Genomic DNA, 21,455 nt, shown 5'->3' with positions numbered 1-21,455 from the left:
TCTGATGTGTAGGATAGACCATATAGGTACAAAGTTGTGGAGGTATGATTTTAAATTTGGCAACTATGGCTAGCTGGTTGAACGAATATCGGAGAATCACAGGAGGATAATTATAAGGGACCGCTGCAACTTCTTTTTTGTCATTTCCAATTGTGTATCAACAGTTACAGTACTTGCACTTTGGCTACTGTTACCCACCTGTGATTCCAGGACCAGCCCTACATACTTTTAGTGCAAAGATTTCAGCCAGAAGATGCCTCATATGCCTGAGGAGGGTATTTTGTTGATAGCAAGGCAATAAGATGGAGGCTCCACTGGGATATTGCTCTCTTTTCCTACACTGGACAGGTCACACTCTCCAAAATATTATCCTCAAGTGGAGATCATAGGGAGTGGTAAAACGTTATCTAGTGCCATTTGCAACTTGCCTTTCTCTACTACATGGGGCATTTTAGAGGAGTTCATCCATTAGCCTTGCCTTTGGGCATGAGACTACCCATATTCCCCAAAAATACCTCCCCTAAGAGACCTGCAACATTGCAGCTGAGCTTACCTTAAGATCTAAAAATCCATTAATCCTCTTAAAAAAAACCTTGCAACCCTCAAAGTGTTAGCAAAGACAGAAACTAAGTGAACCTCAGGTGGATGTCTGCGTGAGGATTCACCATGAAGTAACTGCTGACAGTTTGCGGTTAAAAGCCTACTTTCATGTGGGTTTGTTATATCTACTTTATTCTGTGTGTGCGTCTATTCTTGTGTGTATGTGGGTAGCGTGTCCAATTAGTGAAACAGACAGGTAGCTTACTGTGAGGATATCTGTGGCCCCCAAAGTAGCAGACTGCTAGTCATTACTAGAGACAGGGCCTGTCTGCACTGTGGGTCCAACAAAGATTTACCATTAAGACAGAAAGCTGCAGTCACTTACACACTCTGCCTCTTTGACTGCCTCTAAAGAGTATATAAAGAAACACACACACACACACATACACAAAAAACTCTGGCAGAAGATTACAGTCACAGGCGGGTCAGATTTACTGATCTGCGCAGTTAGACAGGTGAAGAGTTGGACAGTTCTCTCCTAACAGGACAACACTGGTACTAATTGTCTGTTTTGTTGATGTCGATAGAATCTGACTTAGTCTGTTTTTCATTACAGTAAAAGAGATGCAGGGACGCACTGATTTTGGACTTTTTCTCTCCTGATATTGATTCTGATACCTCAACTCAGGGGAATCTGCCAATACCAATTCCCAATCCAGTACCAGTGCTCTCTCTTTCCCAAATGTAAAATCTGTATACCACACTGCAGAACTCATTAGGCTCATTTTTATGTGTCATAAGGGCAGTGACTGAATGAATGAATGTAACTGATATTGGAGGCAGTGACTTTTATAAGTATATTGATTAAGTTACTGTATTCAGACTTAAAAAGGTCAGTATCTGCTCTAATACGGACCCATGTTTTCATACGTAATTCCCTAATGAACCTGTGTGGACCTCTGATTACTTTGACTGGGTAGAGAGTATGAACTGTGAGGTGCTGGGAAAAATGTTGCATACTGATACAAAAGCTACAAGGACAACAGGACCTCTAACAGTAGGGACAAGTGACAAGCAGCATTAACGTTACAGTAGCCTTCACACATACTGTATGTATTCAGCCAAGCAGTGAAACATGCAGCAGGCCTCATGTAATACAATATCCTCCAGGCAAAACAAGAGATTAATGTGATAACAGTGCATTTTATTGTGCAAAAATAATGTGTTCACATAATTCACTACACTTTTTGGATTTGAAAGCAACACTTTTTTCTAAAGTAAAGTGAAGTTTTATAAAGAAAAGGACCTTACAAATTAAATGACACACAAAACTGGAATTGAAATTGTTGATGATAAAAAGGCTTGTGATGGAAAGTGATAGCGGTGAAGCGCTCCAAAGAGCATGTCTCACCCCACATCACCCTCAACTCGAGTGAGTCGTCCAACTGCAAGTTCTCCTGATTGAAAAGTTATCAGCGATGAGATGTCACACGCAAACACACGTGCACATGTGCACCTTATCTTGTTCCCGCATGTCACCTGTTTTAATGAAACACTCCCCTTATCCCCTCCCATCTCCCTCTCCCTATATTCCCACAAAGTGAGTTTGGTGGGGATCAATCAGCCAGGCTAACAGAGTGCGAATTGTTCTCCTACATTCCTATCTCCCTTCAGCACTTCAGCTGTCGGCGTATGAAGATACAGGCGGAGTTCTGTCTATCTTCTGTGCTTGTAGTTGTTTTTGATTGCTATTCCCATTTGAGACAGAGACTTTGTGTTTCAGCAGAGTTAAGATTAAACTTGTGAAGTTTTCGGGTGTTGTCATATTGTGACGTGTGAGTTTAGGATTTAAGTGTGCTGCATCGCTTAGAAAAGGTAGGATAAGTGATTATTATGACTACCAGAATAATCATACCTGCTGAGGTATGTCAGTCTTTCACAGGCTTTATGAATTAAATCTGTAGTTCTGATTTTATATGATTCTAAAAGTAAGATTTCCACTGAAATCTAATGTTGTGGATGTTATCCTTATGGAAGCATCATAAAAGCTTTACAAAGCCTCTAACAATACAAGATGCATGCTCTGTCATTCCTTTTGATCTCACCCGAGCCATGACATCTTTGATCCTCTCTTCTCTTCCCCTCCACTCAGCGTAATATTAAAAACCAAAAGTACAATGCCACGGCTGCTGCTTTAAAGGAACCCAAATCCTTGTCATCATACATTAATAACTGTTCACACACCGCACATGCCCGCACACACCAACACAAACAACACCAACTTAGACACAGAGAATAATAAAATGCTACGCCTTTACGATCTTCCCCCTTTCTTCTTATTGCTTTATTCCCCAATGTCACGCTTTGCAGTAGCGCAGAACGTGAGCTCTCTTCATAAAAGCCACACATTGCCAAGGTGAGACAAAAAAATAATGAGAAACTTTAACGATTTGAGCCTAATCATCCCCCACCCACATTAAACTCTGCGTGTATTTATGCAAAAACGTCACAGGCATGAAAACAGTTGGAGTGTTGTTTTGCTTCTTCTCCCTGCGAACGTTAGCTATCAAAACTAGCTGGGGCGGCTAATGTTTTTCTAATAAGAGCTCACCTTTAATTTCAGTCAAACGAGGCAGTTGGTGCAGATTAGCAGAGGCAATTTTCTGCTTCAGATTCCATTATTAAAACACTCCTGCTATCAGAAAGTTTCTCTTGTTGAATAGAGAAAAGAATGAGGTTTTTTTTTTTTTCTTCTTCTTCCTTGAGCTTGGATTAATACCTTGGGGCTATTGTTGCTGTTATCTCCTACTCTTAGGGAGTAATTCAGAATGCCAACCAGCTGTCAGAGTGCAAAGTCAAACATCAACCAGTCGTATAATTTTAATCGTGTGATTGAAACTCTTCCCAACAGATTTTAAACTGACTAAACAGAACAACACTATTTTCATTTTCAGTGTATACAAATTTTCTGTTCTCAAGGGCTGACCTTGGCAAATCCTCTCCTCACAATCTCAAGTGGACACAAGGTCCTTTTTAATTTGCCTGAGAGCCATTCATCCCCAAATCCTATATCCTGTGTCATAAGATTATTAAGTATTTTAATAATACCTCAAGCCAACACCTCAGGTGAGTGTATCCAGCTTTCTTAAACATGATTGAAACGCTGTTTGTTCACTCTTGTTAACATCAACTAAGCGCACCATATAGATGTTATCAGTGTCCCAGCTGAATGACTGTTAGTAAAACATTACACAAAGAGCACTAATATTCAGCTGCCACCCTGAGCACCAGAGGTACGTGATGGTTGCCATGGGTTACTGTTTGTCCATGCAAGCCATGAGGGTTATTTGTCATTTAATACGTCACTGTCACATTCTCTCTCTCTCTCCCTCCCTCTCCCTCTCCCTCGCTCTCTCTCAGGTTGCATTCACTTCTCTTTTCATGAATATTCTGTCCATCAGTGATTTATTTAATCCTGTCGCTCTACCCTCCACTGCACATGCAAGCACACACAGGTGTACACACTCAGACTGCACAATACACACACATCAGTGCAGAGGAATTTCTCCCACTATTTTCTATGTGTACAGTTTATCTTATGCACACACACACAAAGCTATTCGTGTGTGTGTGTGTGTGTGTGTGTGTGTGGCGTGTGCACGCGTGCGTGCACAATTGCGTATGTAAATGTAAGGTGGCCAGACTGCCAAAATAAAAAGGCATGTCCCATCATGTCACATGAAGCCATGCATCAAATTGAACTCTAATTCTTTCTCTCTCTGGGTCCTTTCACAGTAGAGTCTTGTATACAGTCTGAAAAATTACTGGTGACATGAAGTTCATTATATGTTTATGTAAAATGTGTCCAGAAAGAAACTGACACATGCCACCCCCTTCATCTTTCCTCAATCATTTAATAGCTGTTCCAGAGCTTTTGATCAACATAATCATCATCAGCAGATGAAGTTCTGGGGATTTGTCATGGAATTTTTTCTCTACACTTCTCTGACTTCTTAACCATGGTGGCTCAAATATGAGATAAAACGTTCATTCTTGAGGTTGAGAAAAGTTGGTTGAAAAGCAATGTGACCTAAAGAGGTAATAAAAGTTGACATGAATGAGGATTGCCTTGGGTCCTCTGAAAAAATTGAAATTTGGACATCTATAATCACATGAAAACTCTGCAAACTCCATCTGTGGATGAAGATCATGTGATATAATAGAAAGCTAGAGAAGAGCTACTTTTTTTTTCTTTCTGTTCAATTCTACTCTCTTCTATTATATTCTGTTCTTTTCTGTTGCCAGTGGGCTATGTGAGTGCAGCACCCTGAATGATGAATTATGTCTCTCTGTCTTTGTGTGTATGTGTGTGTACATATCCATATCCCAACAACAGGTAAATTACCACAAGCAACAGAGCACTCAAGGATTACCCTCATGTAGGATTAGTATTCACTACCTGTATGTGTGTTTGTCTGTGCGCGTATGTTATGTGTCTGTGTGTTTTCGTGGGTGTGGATGTGATTGTGTGCTTTTGTCTACACACATGTACTGTTTGTGTGAGTAAGATAAAAAAGAGAAGAGAAAGTTTGACTTTGACTCCTAAGCTGCTTTGTCTATGCATAATTCATGTCTCTCCACGGGCTGCACCTTGAAGCCTTGGAAACTATCTTAGCTCCTCCAACTGCAACTAAAACAAACCTCAAACAACCCAAGTGTTTTTATTTTCTTTGGCTCATCATAAGCTTTAATGACACAAACCGAAAATCGTTAGTGCTACTGTTACTGCAGTTTCAACTTCAAGCAGTCAGTAACATTTACTCACCTGAACCTTGTCTCTTGATTCAGTGCAACCCGATCTAACCTATTTCCTTCTCTTTTTATTTGTACAAACCTGATGTGGTTGTAATTTCAGTTTGGCAAAGGATCCTTTTCTTTTACCTACCTCATAAATATTTGATTTATTGTCTCAAAGCAACAAAGACTGCCATTGTGTCTTTTTTAAAATCAATGACAGAGAATTAAACTGTAGGTTTACACACATGAGCTAATAATATTATCTTGAATTAACATAGAGTTATCATATTTTACAGCTTTACAGTTCTTTGTCTGACATTAAGGGAAAATTCATTCTTTTTTACAACCAGTCTTTGTTTCATGGCTGTTGTACAACCTGTCTGGTCATGTCAGCAATGGTGTTTCTTGGTCTGTCACAGTTTTTCTAACGTGGTTTCCACGTCTGATTACAACATTACATTTGTGAATAATTAGGTTATCATTGCTGACTGATGGTAAAAACAGTGACAGTAAATTTCCTTCAAAGACCATTATGAAGAGAAATGTACTGCAACAGGTATCACATGCAATAAGCTTTAAAGCTAACACTAAGCTGTCTGGATCTGGAAGATGCTCTGTAATGTTTTAGTTTTAGTTTTAGTTCTGAATTTCTAATGATGCCTTAAAAAAACTGCTGATACCTTGCTTTTCAAAATATAAGCAAAAAGCAAGAATATGGCTAGGGCTGGGCAATGTGGAAAAGAATCTTATTACTAAAATTTTTTTCATATCAGTCGATATTGATATATATCATGATATAAATGTATCTGTAACTCTGTAACTCTATTCCAGCCACATGATTGGTTCGGTGCGGAGCTGTTCTCATTATCATTGGCTTTTTGTGCTGTCTGTCAAAACATGGATGGAATGAGTTCTGTCAAAGCCGTATCAACCATGTCTTATAGTTCTTTCAAGGAAAAGTTATTTCACAATAATTAGCGTTATTGTTTTATCGCCCAGCCGGAAACATTGCTAATATCTGACAAGAAATCAACAATGGATTATAATAATCAGTCAGCTCTCTTTTGTTGACATTTTTGTCAATACTTAATAATTGATGTGGCACTACTGGTAGTAACACCTGGCACAAAAGTGCTGCTTTAGGTTTCAAAATGTGAGGCTCTGTTAATATGAGCTGTCACAAAGGAATGATTGCATCAGTGAGATTTGAGCATGTAGCAGATGTTTTCAGCTGGTAGTGCTGTGTTATAATCACACTCACCCTCTTCTCTCTGCCTTGTGTGTCTAGGCCCCGGCAGGCTGCGGCCGTGTGCACTGAACTGCAGGCCAAGGTGCTCCAGTGCTACAGAGAAAATCCACAACAGACCCTGCACTGTTCCAGCCTGGCCAAACAGTACATGACCTGCGTCCAGCAAGCTAAGAAGGTAGACAAGGGATACACACTGTATGCGTGTTTGTGTGTGTGTGGGAGAGCATTCAGAAAATAGTGGATTTTGTATAGGATGCTGGTGGTATGTGGTGTGTGTGTTTTTCACTCCCATTGTTTTTTCTTTTGCTGTTATCAATCCTTGCTCATTCCCTTTGAATGACACACTTTGCCAAATTATTTGGTGTAGCTCCCTTTTCTTTAAACATACATTTTTCATCTTGCTCACAGTTTTTTTTTTTTTTTTTTTTCAAAGAAGACAGAAGAATAGCAGTTAATTAGTCAGACCTGGAAGGAGCCTGACAGTGACACTGACAGTGGAACAAAAAGGTGATGAGATAAATAATCCTTTCAATCCTTAGACCAAATGAGTTAACTTCTGAGAATTGTAATCTGCATGTTGGTTACTTTGACACTTCAAATGGGAAGCCAAATCAATGAGACATGCTTATTGAGCGGATTTTATAAGTCACCAGGCGTACACTGTGTTTTGGAACTTTCTGATAGGAAGATTACACCGTTATTAGTGTATTAAAATCAGTTTTGGCATCCAGCGCTTTGAAATGCATTCTGCTTTCTGCTGATGCTTTTGCAAATAGTGTTCAGACCCTATGCTTATCTACAAAGTGCTTATTTTACCCAATTTCTCCATCAAAAAACAATAATGAATGGAGCAATTTGCACATTATTATCGTGACAAAATGCACTGATATGACTCCAAAGTAGATAAAAGGCACAAAACAACAATTGGCGAATTTGGCGGTTTAAGCAGTCGATAAAAGCAAGGCAAAAGCTCACAATAAAAGCAATCAGTCTTTTTAAACTGGTTCAAAAGATCCATTTGCCATTGGGGTGGTGCTCTTTGGGGGAAAAAACAGTGTATTTGTGTTTGTAAAGGAGTCAGGGTTTTTTTGTGAGCATGTGTTGTATAAATTCAGATTGTGAGTGTTTATGTTTATAAAGAATAGATAGTAATGCAGAGCAAGACACTTGTATAATTCAGATTCAATTGGGCATATCCTTGACAGAGTGAGTGTGAATGAGAGTCAGAGAAATAAGAAAGAAAGAAGACAGTGGTTTAGATCCCTAAACATTGCTGCTCTATAGCTGACTTTGAAAGGAAAATAAGAATTATTCTTCTGTCTCTGAGACAGTATGCCATACGTTAGCTTTGAACTATTTTCATATGTTAAAAATAGTATTTTATAGTATTTTTCTGCCTGAAAAGTTGTGGCTTTTTTATTTCAAATGGATGGAGAAGAAAACTCGTGATCTGAAGCATTTTATCACAAAATCTTTTCTATCTAACCTTTCTTTAGTGGGATAATCTAGCAGAGATTAAATCTTGCTTTTCAAGGCTGACCTGTGGTACTCTTTTGAGGAGGATGGGATTTTCAGGTTGACCTTTAAGACTTCTGAGGAGCTCTGTCCCAAGCTCAAACTTAAAGAGGCAAATAAATGTTCCTAGATTTAAGATATAAATGTAAAAGACCTCATATTTAAGTGTCCTGTTAAACAACCTCCACCCAATATTACCTCTCCTTTACCTCCTACCTTTACCTACCTGTCTTTCTGACTTATCCAGCCATCTCGTGTATTATCTGTTCATCTCTGGCTCTTTGATGCTGCTGTCACTCTTGATATATCTCTTTCTCCTCCAGTTCTCATCCTCCTTCCCCGTCCCTCTTCCTATATTAAAACCTCTATCACTGGTGCATTAGCCGGTGCATTAGCTCTGATCTGCACTGCTGGCCATGGGGCCCTGTTAGGTCTTAGCTAGGTTTGGCTGACATTTCAGGTGCAATCCCTTCGCACATGCATTCAAAGATGCTATGCCAAACCTGCTCACACAATCACACAGCCTGGTCTTAGACCCACTATTGTCTTTGTTAAACACTGCAAATTTGCAGCAAAGCCCTTTCCAGTTACTAAGCTTTAGCAGCTGATTTTAATAATGGACTGTAGTCTCAGAGCTGAAACCTCTATCCCAATAGTTTTGTCAGACTTTAAAACTTCTTGCTGCTATAATTATTTGCATCCATATTACACTATGGTCTCATGCTTCATTTACAGTATCTTTAACACCAGCGGCATGATTTGGACAGGGTTATGTGTAGCGCAAAGAGAGTAGCAGTGAAATTAGCAGGGAATAAATAAGCAAGAAGATGGAGTGACATAAATGGAAAACATGAAATCATAAAGTTGAAAAAATTGCTTTTCAAGACTTTTGTCCATAAACAACAGAACTTAGGTTTTCCCTAGTTTTTATGGAAGTGTTTAGTACTGCTGGGAAAAAAAAATTGGAATATTCAAATAGCACCTTGGAACGCCACCCAAACGACTGAGACTGGGTCAGAAAGAGAGGGGAGACAAGTAGCACTGCCACCGGAGGCTCCCAATCAGCCAGCCTTAATGAAAAGAAATGAGTGGGCAGTCCCAAGACCCCTCTGGACACGCAGGCAGCTGTCCAGTCTGCCTGTCTATAAATGGATCTGACAGAGCCAGCAGCTTGCCAGCGCAGTGCACTTGGACAAGAGTTTAAATAGGAAAAGTTTTAGTATTGCTGCAGGTGGTTAAGGGTCAACAGGGAGCAATATGCACTGCAGATTTAGTCATGAGAGACAGAGGAGTGGATCATATTTCATTATGAAATATAATGTCCTGTAGACCCCAGAGGAAACATTTTGTTAGGATTGAGACTGTTTAATAATGGAGGTAAGTAATTAAATTCACCTTCTGTGGTATGTAGCAAAATGCCACATGTTTTGGAAAATGTTAATTCATTAAATTCAGAAAATATTTTTAAAATACATGACCAGAGAATAAGCAATTTGACAAGATTTTATGGTAACATCAGAATTTTAATGTAAAAAAAAAACAAACATTTGAATTCTGTTACTTTAGCATGGGCCGGCACAGTCGACCTTTGTAATACTATAATATTTAAAAGACTGCTTCTCGTCTACATAGAAGGACAGCAGTAATACACCAAAATATTTTTAAGATGCACCTTACAAAGAGAGAGAGGCCAGTTTTGTTTTAACTAACAAACTAAATGAACTAGCTGTTCATGGGCAGATAAAATGGCCAGCGAGTTAGAAAAGACGTACAACATTGGGATGCAGTCTTTTCTCAGCTCTGTAACAATGACATGACTACTCAATAGACAGAAAAGCTTTTAGCCTTGGTGAAAACCTCCCGACAGCTTAAAAGCTCTGTTCTTTTGTTAACTGTGTGTGCTTGTAAGGCTTTTCTAAGGCAGATGCATTCTTCCCTGTGATTAAAGGGAGAATGATGTATTTTCCCCCCAAAATTAATCTTTGTCTGAAGTTGATACCTTATGGTTCACTCGTTTCTTGAATATAAAGTTATCTTTCCCTCTTTTGTCTCTGTCTGTACATGAAGCTTGATGTCTATCAAGTACCATCTGTTTGCCTGAAGCCTAACTCTTTTCCTCAGTTTTCTGATATGCGCTGTATTCTCTAGGCATTTGCAGTCCATTGTTTCAACAGAGCAACACCCACAGGATACTCATTTAAGCAATGTTTAAGTTTGTGTGCATGAATCACACAGTAGCAGACCCATACTGTCAAGTCAGGGGTCTGTCTGTTTAGCTGTCACTTACACCCAACTGCCACTGACTTTTATGACTCTCCAGCAGTTTATTCATGTAAAGTCTACTGTATATAGCTGTTACTTTCCATCAGGTTGTATATGTTTGTCAATCAATCTGGCAATGGAACCACCGCACTGCTTATCTGTCTTTTTTCAGCCAGTGTCCTGATCTGAACATCACTAGAGTATCTATCTCACTTATTCTGTCTCCTGCTTGAAGTCCACCCAACTCACTATCTACAGTGAGACAGCCTTCCTTATATGTCACTCAAAAGTTCTTTTATGTTTTATGATTCATGCATGCACACACACATACGCGTATCTTTCACGCATTCTTCCCCCTGCCATCCATTACAGACAGTCGCTTCAGCATGTGGCCTTGCTCCTTCTCTCTGCTATCACTCCCCTGTCCCTCTCCTGTCAGTGTCTCTGGTCATGGGCTATTGTCATGCATATGGGACCTTAAGTTTGCGTGTGGTGTGCTGTGTGTGTGTGATGGACGCAGGGTAAATGTCAGCCCACCAAGGCCCTGCATTATCACATCGCATTGTGGGTTTTGTCTCTCTTTGGTGGTGAAGTTTGGCAGTATCTTATATATTACCACTATATGGTCATTGTCATTGGACATTTTAATACTCTGTGTGAGTTTGTGTGCTTGCGTGTGTGTGTGTGTTTGACTCTAAGCCTATGAGAGAGTTTCCAAGTCCACCCTTTGCCTCTCATCATCCATCTGCCCTTCTCAGCAAGACAAAACACAGCCGTCCTCAAAGTCACATTCAATAACAAACATTTCTCAAACCACCACTTGCTATAAGCGACACCCCCACCAACATCTTCCTACACAATACTCTAAGGCTCCAGCGCCAGCTATTTTCAGAAAACCGATGCTAGTGCTGTGCCATTTAATTCTATCAGCAGGGGCCAGTGGCATCGGAGCAACACTTGCCACTGTATTCCACATACTTAACCCACTTAAACCCACTGCTCTCCTGAATGCAGTATTTGTCTACCCTGATGTGAGAGTGTGTGTAAGCGTGTGTTGGCCTCTGAGATGCTTGGTTAAGTGCCACTCTGTTTCTGCCTTGATTACCCAGGCTTATGGAGCATTGCTGTAATGACAAAGTATGAGGAACAGGTGCATTTGTGTGTGGGTATTTGGTGCTGTTTTTAAAGGTGACCAGAAATCTGTCTCAATTATAGCTTTCAACAAGTGCGGTAACTGTTCAAAATCAGCATCCTTGTTTCCAACAGGTAAAAAAATAGACTTTGGGAGTGGTGGGAACTCTGGTAGGGGGCTGATAGTATGGAAATGTGGAAGTAGAAATACCTAACTATGGCCTAAAAAACGATCAGAGATTAAATCAAAACCACTCTGAAACTGTGGTGGATATTGATGGGTAGACTTTGAAAGTACAATAACATTTTCATGTTAATGATTATTCCCATTTGTCATACAATAACCTGACCTTTGTCACTGTATGAAAAAGTGATACTTCACTTCTCTACCATCACATGGGAGTCATATCATTTCACATCTTTTTCCATCTAGACAATCACATCTTTCTAGCTGGACAGTGTGCAGTGACAAGAAGTCTACACGCCTGCAGTAAAAATTAAATTAGTAGTCACTGTCAAACACAATGATGTTGTATGCATGAGTGATATCTGTCACATTGTCAAGTGCTGTAAAGACCTTCGCCCTGTGTAGGCATTGTAAAAGAAGATAAGATTGTAAGTGGACCATGTAATCACCAATGAGGAAGCAGAACACTGTGCCAAAATGGAGCCAAACAGGGACAAGTCTGAATCTGTAGGAAGGTTAGAGAAGCACTAACCCATAAAAGAGTTGCTGCCTACAAAGGCGCCAAGGATTTCATTCACAGTTGGAACAGCCTATGATGTGGTGAAGTAAAAACCTGTGTTTGCACAGAGCAATTAAAAACTGTTGTGTTTGTACACAGCAGTGCTTAGACATATCCTGTCAGCATGTAAATACAGCTGGTGAGATAAGCAAGTATTCATGTGCCCACCACCAGCAAATGTGATGAACAAAGATAAAGATATTTTTTAACTGTTTGTGATATAGATGTTTCAAAGTGAAGTGAACAACATAGTGATGATGGAAATAGTTACTGTGGAGTAGAAGATGCTGCAGGGAGGAGACACGAGAGCAAGTTAACTTGAATAATCAATTAAGTGATTGACAGAAAATTGAACAAGATGTCACATTAGGCTCTGGAAACTTTGTTGCTGGCACTGTTTATAGTCAAATAATAGGTTAATCAATGATAACAATAATTGCAAACCAAGTAAACTGTGAGGTTAGGTATGCAGTTATGATGGTCAACATTAGAATTCGAGATGGGGTGTCTAAAAAGTTTGTCTACAGTCTCACCTAGAGCTCATTCTAAGACCCCCAGAGCTTTAGTTACAGAGTGCAAAGAAAAAGATTTATAAAAAGAAAATAATGTGCGGGAGGTAGAAAATAGCCAGGAGTTTGGAGTGGCTGGGTTTGCAGATGGATCCTGCTGTGTTTAAGTGCTTTGTGTTTTTCTCCCCCCTCTTTAATGTCACCTCCATCAGTGTGTTTACCATGTGTGTGTTGTGGTGTTGCATGTGTACATCTGTGTATATGTAAGTATCTGAGCAGCTTGTGTATCTTGTGTATAGAGCTGTTCCCCCCTCTCCAAAACACTGAATTTGACATTTTCCACACAAGCCACTTTTAACCGCAAAAGTACCACCAAATTTATTTATTTATTTTGCAGGGAGTCATCCTTTTCTAAATGTAGTGCCAGGAGCATCTTAAGCACCTCTCAGACAACATTCAGTCCTAACAAAATGTTTAGACCTTCATGTGACCATTCTTAAGAACTGTATGACACAAGTGATGGCAGACTATTTCACTCTGCTATTTCCCTGTCCTTTGGAATCCCAGCAGCAAAAAATCAAGACATCTTATTCAAACCTGCTCAGTTTGTCCAGGTGAAGACATTGATTGATAGGAAGAGGAATTCTGCCATTTCCAGCTAAAAAGAGGGGGGAAAACAGGGATGAGTCTTTGTAGCATGGATGAAAGAGGAGTAGAAAGTGCCTGTCAATGGGGGAATAGATGGAGACTGATGAAAGAGAGGAAAACAGGGGGAGAAAGAAGCTTAGGAGTGGCTGTCAGTGAGGAAGGGTTAATAGAAAACTGTAAGAGAGAGATACAGTGGGAACAGGTGGATGATGAAAGGAATGTAGAGAGGATGAACAGAAAAAACTAGAGAGGTACTGTCAGTGGGAGGGATGAGGGAAAGTATTGAAGAAAGAAAGAGGGGAGAGAAGTAGACGCTGTCAATCATTACTATGGGAGAAAAAGAACAGGCTGAGACAAAAAATGGCAGATTTTTTAGGATTGTCCAATAGAGGAAATAAGGCAAAAATGTGTGTTTGTGTTACATATATGTGTGTGTGTGTGTGTGTGTATGGCTGTGTATGGCTATCTGGAGTAGCAGGTGGTGAGCCCCACTGTGAGCTTTGGCCTGCCTGCTAACTCTAATCTGATAACAGAGCCACTCTATTCAGCAGCAATCCAGTCCTGCAACACACACACACACACACACACACACCACACACACACACACACACACACACACACACACACATTTACATAGACCCAGACAGCTGTGCATATTGTAATATCTCTGTTATTAATATCTCATTTATAGAATACTAGCTACCTCTCCTACACTGATTATAGCTTCTGTGTGATTGCCACTCACAGCAGAATTGTACCAACATGAGCATGATGTATATATATATATATATATACTTTTCATTCTATGAATCATGGTTATTATTTAGATTGCTTTTATTTTCATTTCACACCATTGTTTTGCTTCGGTTACGTGCTGAAAAAAAAAACCTAACACTGACATATGCATTTGTGTGATAATGTCATGTACCCATACATATTGCGTGCACACACATTGCTAGCTCACATATTTTTGTCTCTATACGTCTCTCTCTTTCCCTCCTTTCATCCCAGCTCTACTACACATCCATCATCTCCAAGGCGACGACCCTGTGAAGGTACACATAAAGATTAGCTGTGCTCTCTCAGGTCCCTCTCCCCCGTCCTCCTCTTTCCTTCTCCTTCTCTCCCTCTCTCAAATCTATACAACAGTCCATCAGCATCCAACTAAACATCTCATCCATGCTGCTACACTTCACTGACCGCATGTCATGTCTCTGTCGCATGTGATCAGCTCCCTCCTGTCAGGTGTGAGCTGCCATGTGTCTTACTTCATTTGGCTGCAGATAAGGCGTCAGGGGAAATTATGACAAAGAGACTCACTAGGTGAAAACCGGGATTTTCTTTTACTCTTTGAATGGAATTGTCATTATCATCTTCATCATTATATTGTTAGATAAAGTAGCTGTGCAATCTCGCTGACATGGGTTCATTTTGTCTTCAGTTTATGTGTACGGGCATGTTAAGATTTGGGTTAAAGGAATAGTTTCTTTTTTGGACAATACTAGAACAATACTGTTTCTCTGTGTCTCATGTCTGTGTGCAGATGTGCAAAATATGTGAAATGAAAATTATAATAAATGTTATTGACAAGCACATCAAATACTTGCCTTCTGTAGTCTCAATAGTTTTTTTTTTTTTTCCCTCACTGAGCCGAGTGGCCACGTGGTCAGGCATGAGACCAGAGTCATCTCCTTATTCATACATTCTTTTTGAGATTCTAAATGACTTTTAAAAGTCTTTTTTAATAGTTTGAACATTGAGAATATTTATAGAAAAACATTTTTCCAGAATATTTAATGCAGAGCCATGTGCAGATTTAGAGTTTGAGCTGATGATGCCACTAGATGAGACATCAGACCATGAATGAATATCTGCACCAGATTGCCTGGTAATCTATCCAACATGTTTTAACCAAAATCTGTGCTTGTCCATCTTGTAAATGTACAGATATTTTCCTGCATTAATGACAACTTTGACCAGCCTGAGGCACTGCATTAAAATTTTCATCAAGATTCATCCTCTGGATACCGTGAATGTTTGCACATAATGTCATGGCAATCCATCCAATAGTTGTTAAGATATTTTCGGTTTGGTTGAAAGTGGTAGACTGACAGACCCCCACTGTGGCCAAAAATTTCCAAAAGTGTGGTAAAATCCGTAGCACTATATAGTACATTGAAGTTTGATGCTTGCTTAAACCCGTTGGGAAATTCTGCCTCTCAATTATCTTCTCACCCTTCAAAAACATCTTTGTATCCAACTTAGTAATCAACAGTTTTCATCAAATTACATCAGTGACTGATGTTAAATCAATGACTGCTCAGCTCTAGCTGATGAATCACAGACTGAGCGACTGATTGCTTCTATTCAGCAACTTAACTGACTAAACAACTATCTGACTAAATCAGTGAGTGATGTGTTAATTGTGCAGTCAGTCCGCCTGGAAAAAAAAAAAAAAACCCTGACTGACCGACACACAGACTGACTGACTGAGCAGTTTAGACTTGTCATGTGAACATAACCAACCCACTAACTGACTGGACTATAGGAGCCTTCCTCCACTGGCTGACTAATTGACTGTCTGGCTGTCTTACTGACTGTGTAATCAGTGAATGGCTGTGTGTTTAGAAAGCAGCCATGGCCACGGCCACTCTGTGAGTGTCTGATTGACAGTCCTGCCTGGCAACTGTCTCCGTCCCTCCGGAGAGAGGGAGAGAACTGAGTGCTGTTAGCACTGAGCAGAGAAGACAGATATTGATTTTCTTCTTGTCTATTATTTTTGTTTTTCACAGAGAAAAGGCAAGTGAGCGAGTCTGGTATGTTTGTGTGAGTGTGCGTGAGTGAGCATCTTCTTGTATGTGGTGCAGATGTGTGTTTACATGTTGCGCTGCTGCCTGTATGCCGGCCATTAGCTTATGACTATGGGGGTGTGAGCATACCCAGTGTACACTGTTACTCTGTCTGCTGTCTACTCCTCACACAGCTCTCTAATTGGATGGAAACTGACAGGTGGAAGAAAACATGTGTTTGTGTGTCTGTATTTGTGTGTGTGAATCTGTTTTCATGTGTATTAAATATAATCTCAACAGACACTCTTCCATCTCAGCAAGAGTCAGTGATAATGAAGAGCAGTTGTTGATTCAACTTCGCACTTTTTGCACCAACAGAGTGTAAAAATGAGTTTCAACGCATGTCAATAGATTGAAAGCAAAAAAAGAGAGAGAACAACAAATCATATTGTGGTTGTTTTTGACCTCACAAGAAAATTACTGCCATACAATGTCTGGATGTGATACCGTAGTGCTTAGATCCATTAAATAGTCTAAAATATACAGAAACAATGCAGGATTATTATTATGATAAGGGTAGGGTTTGTTGCAGAGCACTTGAATTAAAATCTATTAGCTTTAGCTTGGTGTTCCTAATAAACTGCCAACTGAGTGTACGTCTTAAATTCAGTGCAGACCTTGAACTGGAATATTTGGCTGGCCTCCCCTCCCAAGGTGTCATGCATAAGAAGCTTTTCCTGTCTTTAAATTATCCAAGTGTGGATGGCGGCAGTCCAAATTTGGACCCGGGGCACCAAATTGAATCGTGTGTACTGTGGGAGGTGGTAGGGGTCAGTTTGAAATTCAGGAACTACTTCATACACTATGCATGAGGCATCATGTCCCATCACACTGCTGTATATGAGTGTGGCAGTACACACACACACACACACACACACACACACACACACGCAAGCACATACGCATCCACACATGACAAAGTGTGCATAAAGTCCTGCACACACAAACAGAGCCGCCTTCACACAAATAGTGCGTTTTCATGCACATATGCAAACACACACAGTCCCCCCTTTTATATCTCAGGACGTGAGTGGAACAGCAAAGCTAAATCCCCTTGTCACATTTGCCGCTCATCTCCAATTCAGTGGCACAGGCTGCGATGCCCTCGGATGCACTTGGCAAGTGAACAGCTAACCTGCCCGCCAGTGTATCTGCCTGCCAGCCGAGAGCCGGGGTAGTTAGCATGCCAACTAGCCCACCCAGCAGCCACAAGCTAATGCTTCACTAACCCTGGGTCACCCTGTGTCTCTTCCTGTGACTGTGTGTTTGTGTGTGTGTTGACACAAGAGTTTTACCTTATAGTAGGCTGGCTGTCTAAAACATCAGCCCACATGGACCATCCTTGATGATCTTATCTCATTTTAAAACCTTGCCAAGTCACTTCAGAAGTTTTTATATTCACAAATATAAAATCAGCTTGGCTGTACAGCTCTACAGGAGCTATTTTTGTCTCTTCTTTTAATCCTTTCCTAACATAAGTATGACAGACTGGGAGTTGACCTTAAGCGCTTTTATTTATTTGTCAACTTTCAGGGTTCAGTAAGCAAGTAAGAACTTTTTTTTTTACATTGAATTTATTGTGTTTTGGAATTAAATCCTTCATCTGGCACCAAAAGTAAGAGACCAGTCCACATTTTTATCTTTTTGTTTGAAGGCTGGTGACAAGGACTAGTCTTACATTAACAGTTAGTAGTTACATTAACAGATGAACTATGATGCAACACCTTTGGTGCCTTAAGCACTGTAGTTTGATTTTTAACTACTTCTTCTTCTTTGTAAACATGCAAGTTAGGTTTCAGTATGTTAATGATTCCTCCCAGAGGGAGTCGATGTAGCAGATAAAATATAATAATAAATAAGTAAAAGGTTAATTGTTACAGCATAAATATAATTTACCTTCTCGTGCACATAACCTTACAATGAGTATTGTTAGGTAATTACTGGGTAGTGAGATAAACCATTGTTTATTTATGTTTATCTTATTTTCAGTAGGTGGTGGTGCATTCCAGAGAGAGAGTGTAGAAGTTTTTCATGAAAAAGAGGGTCATTGTCCAAAAAGTGGTCTGAGCCTCATGCAGAGCTTAAGATCCATAAATACAAAACTTTTAAATGAAAAAAAAAAAATCTTTTGTGTTACCTATTGTACAACACCGCAGCCCCCTAGAATCCTCCCATATTTTGCATGGACTGATAAATACGGTTCTTTCTGCTCTTTTCCTTCATCCTCTATATCTTCCACCCATTTCTCCCTCCCTACATGTATAGTCTTCTTCGTGAGCGGTCTGCCTTGTCTGTGCTGTGCAGTGCTAAACATTGGTGCTATGGCAACAGTGCAGAGTCCCGATAAGCAAGCATAAAGCTCTTAGACTTTAAGGTGGACTAAGGACAGCTTCTGGAGAGTAGTTGTAGTTAAAGTGCCTTGCTCAAAGGTTTAGGATCTTGTCTTTGTTTGCTTTGTCTCTTTTTTGTTACACAAGTTTGTTTGAATGGTTACTTGATTTGTTGCTGTTGCAATGCAATTTCACAAAAATTCACTCTGGTCAGGTTATGAGTGTGGCCAAAATATCTCAAGCGTAGGTCTATTGTACCAATAAAGCACTTCAGACCTTCCCTGCAGCTACTGTGATTCACTGGATAAGCACTTGAACATTTGTGTGTGTGTGTGTGTGTGTGTGTGTGTGTGTGTGTGTGTGTCTGTGTGTCCGTGTCCTGGCCCTTAGCGGTTGTCTTTTTTTGTGTCCCTGTGTTGCCACATGCAGTTAAACAGCCAGTTGTATTAGCTACAGGCCAAACACTTCCAGAGCAGAGGTCAGACTTTCTATAACAAGAGCCACACTCAACATGCCTAACAGGCTACAGTCCTCCGGTGTGCCTCATGTATCATGTATGTTTCCCTGTCTTATACTGAAGGATGAATGAAAATGTTGTCCAGTTTGTTGATTTAATGCAAGGGTCCACATCAAAAACTTGTCATTTCAAATTAAATGTGTTCTTTTTCCTAAATAAAGTTTCTAAGAGAGAGAGAAAGCACAAGAATTGTCTTCCTAAATCAGAGAAAGAGCCATAAAATCTGAGGCTGTGACTTCAGGAACTCAAAGCTATGGCTTCAGGCTTGTAGAACTGGAATTATCTCCTTGCTACCTTGGTACCATTTGAGCATAATTTTACCAAAAATAAAGCTTCAGCAGTTTGCTCTTCATCTCTTTCCTCTTTTCTCCTCTTTGAAGACTGGGCATGCAGCCACTTACATAATAGTAATTTAATTGTCAGTAATATGAAACCAGTATTAAACTTCCAATGTAGACAGAGGAGTCTGCATTTAAAATATCTATTCCAAACATTTACTCTTATTTTACTGGGGTGATGAATTAGCTAACTAGCTCTGCAGTTAATACAAGACAGAAGATAGCACTGAATGTTGGACTGTGCTAAGAAATACAGTTAGCTGTCAAAAGTCTAAGCTAGCTTTCAGGAAAACAGAAGTTCTGAGCTTTCCCTGTGTGATATTTAGAGGTGATAATTTCAGCATTTTTGCTAATGTGCAGTGTGTTTTTGTGTGAGGGACTGAATTTCCCATGATACATCCTGACTTCTGTGAGTTTCCCCTTGGGTTGTGGTAATCAAAATTTCTATGTTGATGCTTTCTCTTCTACCCCCCCTTCTTGTTTCTCTCTCCCTTCTTTTTCAGAGCTCGCTGACGAATCACGGCTGAGGAACCCAAAGGAAGCAGTGGAAGAAGCGAAGACGGGGAGAGCATGTCAGATCCGTCCGTCCGTTTCTCGCCTCCCTCCGTCATCATCCTATCCATCCGTCCGTTTATTTAGCCACCATCACTGAAGAGCCCCCTCCTCCTTTTCCCACTCACCATCCTTCTTGGTTTTTGAGTGTATTATCTTGACTTGTCACTCCAGAGTGTATGATGTGTTGATTTGTTGTCAAGTTGCGCCAGCACACCCCTGCCGCCGCTGAAATAAATCCCAGTGATCCGTTGGTGATGAGACTGCAGGTTGTGTGTCTTTGTGTCTTGTTTGTGTGTGTGTGTGTGTGTGTGTGTGTGTGTGTATGTGTGTGTGTGTGCGTATGTGGTGCAGTGGCGGATGGCTGTCTCTTGTCACGGCACGCTAATAATGCTTCCACTACTGAAAATGGGGTCGTGTGCACCCTTCTGACGATGCTGTGCAGGCCCAGGGGCTTGATTGTGTGCCGTGCTCATGGTTTCATTAAGAGAGGGGGAGAGGGAGAGAAGGGAAAGTGAAGGAAATGAGGGATAAATGAAGTGGAGGACAGATGAATAGTGAAGTGTGCCTGTATTAATATGTGCGTGTATGTGTGTCTCTGTCTGTACAGTGGACCCATGTACGTACACGTCGTCACGTAAAGGTGCCCGCACGTATCCGTGCACATGAGCAACACACCCGGACAGGCCACATATTGTCCCTGCTAGCTGTGTTTCCATGGTGACAGCAGGGGTTGGTGCTAGCAGCAAGGTGTGGAGGAGCCTTCCAGATAACCCTGAAGGTCAGCACACAGAGCTACAGCTCACAGCACTACTCTGTACACACACACACTTAACCACCTCCCTGTGTGTGTACGTGTGCGCACGCACGTGTGTGTGTGTGTTTCTGTTTGTGTGCATCTGAAAGAGAGGGACTCAGTTAAGATGCATTTCCACTTCTATATGGACATGGTTGGCCACCCTTGGAATGACAGAGGCTTGTTATCGCACAAACACACACATACATACACACACATTGCGCATAGTCACACAGCAGACACACTGAGAATATTAATGGGCTTCTAATATGCCCACATACTTGCGCCTGGATATAAATCCACATTCACACAAGTGGCAGTCAATGTGAATGTAGTAGATTGTATTTGTTAATGGTAGCTGTGAGAGGTGATCTATTGATCACAGTTTGACTCCCACTTGCCACAGTGGCATCGATCAGGACATAACATACACAGTGTGACTGACCAATCCATACAATATATATGCTCTATTACAGAAATCTAGTAAAGTGAAAGACAGAGACGGATGAAATGATAAAGAAATGGATTTAGGAGTGTGTATATGTGTGCTTCTATTGGTGTGTCAGTCCAGTTTTGTGTGTGTGTGTGTGTGTGTGTGTGTGTGTGTGAGTCAGTGCACCTTCCAACTACAGACTTCTCTTCTTCACCAGGGATTAGGGAACTCTAACCCTATAGA

General features: G+C 40.5%; 1 protein-coding gene across 4 annotated transcripts in view; it reads left to right on the top strand.

Annotated features, from left to right (window-relative positions):
- Window positions 1-20,251, top strand: part of LOC108884027 (MICOS complex subunit mic25a) — a 49,840-nt gene extending 29,589 nt beyond the window's left edge. For 3 of the 4 annotated variants that reach the window (XM_018677634.2, XM_051074391.1, XM_018677637.2), the window contains 2 exons: window positions 6,626-6,761; window positions 19,935-20,251. In XM_018677634.2, the coding sequence (XP_018533150.1) occupies window positions 6,626-6,761; window positions 19,935-19,958 (160 nt within the window). In that variant the 3' untranslated portion in view covers window positions 19,959-20,251. Of the gene's footprint in view, window positions 1-6,625; window positions 6,762-7,019; window positions 7,094-19,934 lie in introns of all 4 variants that reach the window. The other variant, XR_007814272.1, reaches the window with a different exon arrangement.
- Window positions 20,252-21,455: the final 1,204 nt, after the last annotated feature.

This window comes from Lates calcarifer, linkage group LG12 (assembly GCF_001640805.2).
Source record: "Lates calcarifer isolate ASB-BC8 linkage group LG12, TLL_Latcal_v3, whole genome shotgun sequence".
Taxonomy (NCBI): Eukaryota; Metazoa; Chordata; class Actinopteri; family Centropomidae; genus Lates; species Lates calcarifer.
The sequence above is the reverse complement of the archived record's forward strand: the minus strand, read 5'-3'. Positions and strand labels throughout refer to the sequence as shown.